Raw genomic sequence first — 7,747 nt, 5'->3', positions numbered from 1 at the left:
TTTCCCTATTAATTATATGATGTTACCTCTAGGTTTTTTTTTATTTTAACCTCTAGTTTTTTAAAGATATCCTTTATCAAATTGAGGAAGTTCCTTTCTGTGCCTAGTTTTGCTGATCATTTTTATCATGAATGGATTTTGAATTTTGTGAAATGCTTTTTCTGCATCTGATATGATCCTATGGTGTTTGTGCTTTAGACTGTTCATATAGGAGAGTATCATGATTGCTTTTCAAATATTGAACTAGCCTTGATTTGGGGGGATAAACCCCACTTATTCATGTATATTATTTTTTAATATATTGCTGGATTCAATTTGGTAAATTTTATGAGGTTTTTGTGTATATTCATGAGGAGTATTAATCTATACTTTTCTTGTACTGTCTTTGTCTTGTTTTGGTATCATGGCAATGCTGGTCTTGTTAAATGAGCTAGAAAGTGTTCTCGTCTGCTTTCTGGAAAAGTCTGTGTAAATAATTGATGATATTTTTTTCTTTAAATGTTTGATAGAATTCTCCAGTAGAACCATTTGAGCCTGGGGATTTCTTATTCTGAATGAACTCAGTTTCTTTAATAGAAGGACTATTTAGGTGATTGCATTGGTGTCTTCTTTTTTGTTTTAGGTTTATTTTGCTCTTTTTTTCTAGTTTCTTAAGGTAGAAGCTTAGATTATGATAACTTCTTTTTAATATAGGCATTTAAAGCTTGAATTTCCCTCAGCAGTGCTTTATCTACATTTCACAGATTTTGGTATGTTATGTTTTTTTTTTTACTGAGTTCACATATTTTCCAATTTCGCTAAACCTTTTTTATTTGGAACCATTGATTATTTAGAAATATACTATTTTATATCCAAGTGTTTGGAGGCTTCCTTGTTATCTTTCTGTGGTTGATTTCTAGTTTGATTTCATTATGGTCAAAGAACTTATGTTGTCTGGTATCAGTTAAACTTGTGAAGATTTGTTTTAGGACCCAGGCACTATCTGCTTTGGCGAATATTCCATATAACTTGCAAAGTATGTGTATCCTGCTGTTGTTGGGTGGAGTATTCTGTGATGCCATTTAGGTTCTATTGGTTGAGGGTGTTGTTCAGTTCTTCTGTACTCCTCTTCATTTTCCATCAAGCCGTATTGATTATTAAGGGTGTTGAAATCTCCAGGGATAATTGTGAATTTTCCCATTTCTCCTCTCAGTTCTGTCAGTTTTTGCTTTCAAGTGTCTGAAGCACTTTTGTTAGGTAAACATTTAGGATTATTACATCTTCTTGGCAATTGATCTTTGACCATTATATAGTGTCCCTTTTTATCCCTTGCAATTTTCTTTGCTTTGAAGCCTGCTTGGACATTACCATAGCCACTCCAACTTTCTTTTGATTGGTGTGTCTTTCTGGCCTTTTAATCTACCTGTATCATTATGCTCAAAGTAAGTTTCTTAATACTTGGGTCCTTTTTTTAAAAAAAAAAGATCCCTTCTGTCAGTCTCTATCTTTTAATCGATATGTTAAGACCATTTCCAATTTTAATTCTTCTTATGTTTGGTTTTAGGTCCACCATTTGATTTTTTGTTTTCTGTTATTCCTTCTCTTTGTTGTTCTTATTGCTCTCTCTTGCCTTCTTTGGGTTATTTCGACATTTGAAAATTTTTTTTTGGTATTCCATTTTAATTTGTCTACTGTGTTTTTCACTGTATATTTCTCGTATAGGTTTTTTTAGCTGTTGCTCTAGAGATAACAATAAACAGGCTTTTCACAGTCTTCTTAGAATCTCTGTTTTACCAGTTCAAGTGGAACGTGGAGGTGTCAGCATGCCAGAGACCCCTTTTTTGTAAAAATTTATTTATTTTATTTATTTTTGGCTGTGTTGGGTCTTCATTGCTGCTTGCAGGCTTTCTCTAGTTGCGGCGAGTGGGGGCTACTCTTCATTGTGGTGCACGGGCTTCTCATTGCGATGGCTTCTCCTGTTGTGGAGCATGGGCTCTAGGTGCGCGGGCTTCAGTAGTTGTGGTGCGCAAGCTCAGTAGTTGTGGCTCGTGGGCTCCAGAGCACAGGCTCAGTAGTTGTGGCACACGGGCTCAGTTGTTCTGCGGCATGTGGGATCTTCCTGGACCAGGGCTTGAACCCATGTCCCCTGCGTTGGCAGGCGGATTCTTAACCACTGTGACACCAGGGAAGTCCCCAGAGGCCCCTTTATCCTTCCTCCTTTAGTTGGACTTGTCTTCTGTGTCGTCTACATACATTGGAAACCCATCAGACGTCATGGTTTTTACTTCCAATTGTCAATGTATTTTAAGGAGCTCAAGAGGAGGTTAATCTACTATGTTTAATCAGATTTTCATCATTTCTGTTGCTTTCCCTTCATTTCTGGTGCTCTAGGTGGTGTCCTTTCTGTGTGAAGAACTTTATTTAGCAATTCGCTCAGAGCAAGCATTGGCATTGTGTCCAGGTCTTATAGCTGCATTTCGCCGATTGGGTGGCTTCAGAGATGGGATGGAGTGTGCTTCCTCCATCTTACCCGCACCTGGAACCCTGGTGCCGACTTTCTAATTTCAGTGCTAATAGTGTTTCCATTTCCTAACTTCCAAAATCATTCTGTTGAAGAATTGCAGAAATGGCGGTGCCCCGATTACTATGAGAACAATGTCCACAAGATGCAGCTCCCGTTTTCCAGCAAGCTCCTGGGCAGCACCCTGACCTCCGAGGAGAAGCAGGAGAGGCGGCAGCAGCAATTGCGGCGGCTGCAGGAGCTCAACGCGCGGCGGCGGGAGGAGAAGCTGCAGCTGGATCAGGAGCGGCTGGACCGGCTGCTCTACGTGCAGGTGACAGCGTACCCCCGAGGGCGGGACCTCAGCCTTGCTCCATAAAACTCATCATGCATCTTTTTGACCTGGGGTCAAGAAGGGGTCTGCGGGGGGGTCATCCATGTAGAGATCGTGCGTGTAGAGGATGGTGTAGCAGCAGGACCTGAGAGCTGTGGACCTGGCCTTGTTGATTTATTTTATCCTTGTGGTCCCCTTTGTTTGATTTTTAACTTTTGGTTTAAGTGTAGCACACGTGATGCAAAGCGCACAAATCTTAAGTGTCCAGCTCAATGAATTTTCACCATTGAAACGTGATGTGTCCAAGTCAAGAAATAGAGCATTACCAGCAGCCCAGAAGCCTCCCTCAGCCTCCTCTTAGTAACTTTTCCATCTCTTCTCACCCAGAAGCTAACATTTCTGACGTCTGTCCCCATAGATGAGTTTTGCCTACTCCGATGGTGCTGAGATGGTCATGCGTGGGAGCCCAGAGATAGCTGGAGAGGAGGGCTTCTTTGCGAAGCTTTGGTGGCGGCGGGAGGGGGGGTTCCATGGGGGGGCAGGCTCAGGGAGCTCGGGGAGCCCTCTCCCGCCATCGTTCAGTTTCTAAGTTCCATCTCTCCTTCCCGTGCGTGATTGCCCCAATGCACATCTTTGAGGATGGATTGTGACTGCTCGGCTTGCAGGAGCTCCTAGAGGATGGCCAGATGGATCAGTTTCACAAGGCCCTGATAGAGCTGAACATGGACTCCCCGGAAGAGCTGCAGTCCTACATACAGAAGCTCAGTGCCGCAGTGGAGCAGGCAAAGCAGAAGATCCTTCAAGCAGAAGTGAGCCTCGAGGTGGACGTGGTGGACAGCAAGCCAGAGGTACTGCGGGCCTCGGGAGGGAGGTCCCACGGGGTGGTGTAGAGCAGGGGTCCCCAGCCCCCGGGCCGCAGAGCAGGAGGTGAGCAGTGGACGAGAGGGTGAAGCTTCATCTGCCGCTCCCCGTAGTTCGCGTTACCACTGGAACCATCCCCCTACCGTCCGTGGAAAAATTGTCTTCCATGAAACCGGTCCCTGGTGCCAGAAAGGTTGGGGACCACTTGTGTAGAGAGAACAGCCCTTTCTGAGGGTGGGAGGAGTGTCCGGAGAAGGCTGACATTCAAAGGGGTTGTGACCAGACTCGGGGGAAAGAGAGCAGAGTGGTGTGTGATATCTACGGGGACACGGGTGGGGGCAGGGATGGCACTGACCTTGTACCAACTGAAGTTCTGAGCCAAGGGGTTTCAGCCGGTAGAGCTCTGGCCCCCGGGAAGGGGATGTGTGCGAGTAGAGTAGGAAGAACATACACACGCCTACCGTGTGGCCCATGTTGAACCTGAACCTGCCCCTCTGATGGTTCCTGGGCAGTTAGTCATATGCCCCCTTAACTTCCTTCTGATCTTCTATTAAATATATCATGGTTGCTCTTTCATTCACCTCCTTTCCATCTCCATGCTCCCTAAGGACAGGGATCATGCTTCGTGTATAGTTTAGGAATGTTTTACAGCCGCTAATAGACATGCTCAATAAGATATTTGTGGGTTGATTTAAGATCAGCCTTTTGTTAGTTACTAAACACTAACTCTTTGATCTTCTCTCTCCTTTTTGTTTCTTTGCCAGTGGGCTGTTAGTGTTGATGTGGCCAAAAGGGCAGGTGGCGGGGCTGAGATAGGATCCTGGGTAATTCATACCATAGCACTGGGCCCCGCATGGTGAAGGGGCTGCCTGCAGGTCACACCTTGGCCCCAAGCCACTGGTTGGCTCTCCTGTCTCTAGAACTGGATGAAAGTGTTAATAAGTGGACATATTGTTGCTGAATCTGTCATCTCTAGAGTGCTAGAACTAGGGAACTTGTTCATTGCCTTATGGCACTTGTGGGGCAAGATTAGCCAGTCCAACTGTTGGTTTTTGTTTTTAAATCAACTTTACCTATACGTTTAGAAAGAAACAGTCTTGTGGAAAACTCCAGTTTGCTGCTGGGTGTAGTGTGGTGCTTACCAGGGACCTCAGGGCCGTCCTTGGCTTGGCAGGCAGCCTGCTTTGCAGTGACTGTGTCTCAGCTGGAGGCTGACTCTCAGTTCCTGCTCTCAGCCTCACCTTCCCCACCTCTCCGACAGGCTGTAGACCACGTGAGGACAGGGACTGGCCATGAGCATCCGTGACTGATGAAGCAGATCCTGAGTCAGGCTGCCTCGGCACAGCGTACTGGATCACTGAGATCCAGGGTAGACGTGCCTTGACCACCATCGTATTCTCGCACAGCGTCCCAGATCAGCTTCCAGAGAACTAATGTGCCTTTTCTAGTTTGCTCCTTTTCAGGTCTGTGTTTCGGATTTGAGCTGTTGTTTCCTAGGATCCAGATCCATATTGCCTTTGTTGTTTATTCATCTGTACTCAGTTTTGTCATGCTTATCAACATGTCCACAGGACGTCAGCATCTTTATATCAGAGATGGACCACTAAGCCACATGCACGTGGGGGAGTTCAGATTTAAAAAGAAAAAAACAAGCAACTGTGAAGATGTGATTCCCAAACAGTCAGGGAACCAGTTTTTCCTTTTCTTTTTTCATTTTTCTGCATTTGTTACATGTCCTGATTCAATCACTCTGTTTATTCATTCAGCAGATACTTATTAAGTCCCTGCTTTGTTCTGTGCTCTAAGGGAACATATTCAAATTTCTCTGGGCTTGGGGTGATTTTGAAATGTTGTACTTTAAAAGGTTTCCCTACGTACAACAAATTTGATGAATCGATCTGTCCCCAAAGCTTTAATGGTCAGGGTGATTGTTAGAGATTAGATCGATTACAGTAACATTCATGGAATAAATTTGGCCACGACACTGGCCAGCCAGTTCTACCTTTCAAAAAGTATTTGTTATATTTTCCAACAATATAATTCTTTTAGAATGGAGAGAACAGATTTATGCAGACCACAGTTCATATTGAAATGCAATCTAAGCAGTAATGGCTGCACTGGATTAATACAGCTACATTTTTTAACTTCCAGTGTTTTCTAAAATCCATTTTTTCGGGACTTCGCTGGCGGTCCAGTGGTTAAGATGCCGCGCTTCCAATGCAAGGGGCATTGGTTCGATCCCTGGTTGGGGAACTAAGATCCCACGTGATATGCGGCGCGGCCAAAAACATAAATAAATAAAAATTAAATCCATTTTTCCCTACAGACCAATCCATGCCAGCCCTCGGTATTCTGCAGGTATTCGACGAGGATGTTGTAAAGGAGTAGGCTTCCTTTTGAATACTTTTAATATACTTTTAAAATTTTAAATACTTTTAATATACTTTAAAATACCTCCTAATGAAGTATTTAAACTAAAAGTTGCTGATTTTGCATCACGAGCGCAGCGTAAGGGGATGGGAGGCGGGAGCACAGCTTTCGAGCACCCTAGTTGGTTGGAAAAGACAATGGGCCAAACACAGAAAGTGCTCTGGCCTGATGAGCCAAGATCAGAGCTGCCCTTTGCTTGTTTTTATGCTGCTCCAGGCTGTTCCAGGGAACCATGCTGCATCTTCTCTGAGGGACTTTGGCAAACTCTTGCTCTGTTCATTTCCAAGAGAACAGTCATATTTACGTTCCCGCATGCCACCCAGTACACGTGGAGACTCTGGCAAACCCTAGGGGGAGAGAAACCAGCCATGCTAGAGAAATATGTTCTGTCTTAGATGCGTATTGTCGGCATTGAAATTACCAGCTTTGGTCCTCTCTGTGAATCATATGAATTGGGATAAGGAAAATATCTTTTTATCATTTTTAGTGAAGCTAGAAATTATCTTATTTTTAAGGTGAGATGCTGTTGAATATAGCTAGATATGAAGGTGGATAATAATAGTTTTGTCACAGCTGAAGAAGCCTTTTGAAGCCCAGACATTCTGCAATCCTCTTTATTCTAGAGAAATTTGAGGGTTGCCAGGGACTAGGGGTACAGAGGTGACTAAGATGCAATCCCTGTCCTCCTTGGTACCTCAAAAAATAGGGCTACAGAACCATACTCAGTCTGTAATAAAACTTATCAAGTGTGGTGGTAGATGTGTGTGGGAATACAGAAGGAGTTTTGAGAAAGGATTGCGGTGTTTGAGCTGGGCCCTGAAAGATTATTTGATTTCAGCAGATAGCAAATGAGGAAGGAAGGACATTTTAGATGGAAAGAAGCACACGTGTGGGGAGCAGGGCACATCGGGCACAGAGAGCGTGGGAGATGAAGCTGGAAGGGAGGCCATGGCCACCTATTAAGGTCTTTATCCATCGCCCAGATAGTATCCTTCAGACAGAGCCTTCGGTGTGTGCTGAACAAGGCAGTAATCTGATGAGATTTTGTTTTAGGAAAATAACTGGCGGCAGTTAGGATGATGGCTTTAGGGAGAGGCAAGGCTGGAGGTGGGAAGACAGGATTAAAATGTGTGTAGTCGTCCAGAAGAGAGCTGATTTTTGTCAGTGGCCTGAAGTTTGTCAGTGGCTGTTGGGGTGGAAGGTGGAGGAGGACACACTTCCAAGGTAGGAGCCAAAGATCCTGGTATCGTTCGGGAGTGGCAGTTGCTAATGATCACAGAACATGTGCCAGACCCTGTGCTGGGCGCTTGTGCAAGTATCATCTTGATTAATTTTCACAATTCTGTAAGTACTGTCTTCATTCCCATTTTATGAATAAGGAGACTGACATGAGGTGAGGAAAGAAACATGCCCAAGGTTGCACAGCTAGGAGCAGCGCAGCTGAGAGACCCGAGCAGTCCGGGTCTAGATTGTCTTCGGTCACTGAGGCTGGGTTGAAAGGCAGCAGGGGGAGGTGGCGCTGGGGACTGAGCTTAGGGCGACGATGAGCTGGGTTCTGAGCCCCCCATCTCTGGAGTCTCTGTGGGACACCAGGCAGGACTGTCCAGGACCCAACTGTGGAAGGACCTAGACTCACAGGGAGT

General features: G+C 44.8%; 1 protein-coding gene across 1 annotated transcript in view; it reads left to right on the top strand.

The window, feature by feature from the left end:
- Window positions 1–7,747, top strand: part of ACTR5 (actin related protein 5) — a 19,600-nt gene that overhangs the window by 4,766 nt on the left and 7,087 nt on the right. Inside the window, exons 4-5 of the mRNA XM_007447706.1 lie at window positions 2,596–2,813; window positions 3,479–3,661. Coding sequence (XP_007447768.1) covers window positions 2,596–2,813; window positions 3,479–3,661 — 401 coding nt within the window. The remainder of the gene's footprint in view (window positions 1–2,595; window positions 2,814–3,478; window positions 3,662–7,747) is intronic.

The sequence above is a fragment of the Lipotes vexillifer genome, unplaced genomic scaffold (genome assembly GCF_000442215.2).
Source record: "Lipotes vexillifer unplaced genomic scaffold, Lipotes_vexillifer_v1.1 scaffold397, whole genome shotgun sequence".
NCBI lineage: Eukaryota > Metazoa > Chordata > Mammalia > Artiodactyla > Lipotidae > Lipotes > Lipotes vexillifer.
This window is presented reverse-complemented; position numbering and strand designations above follow the sequence as displayed.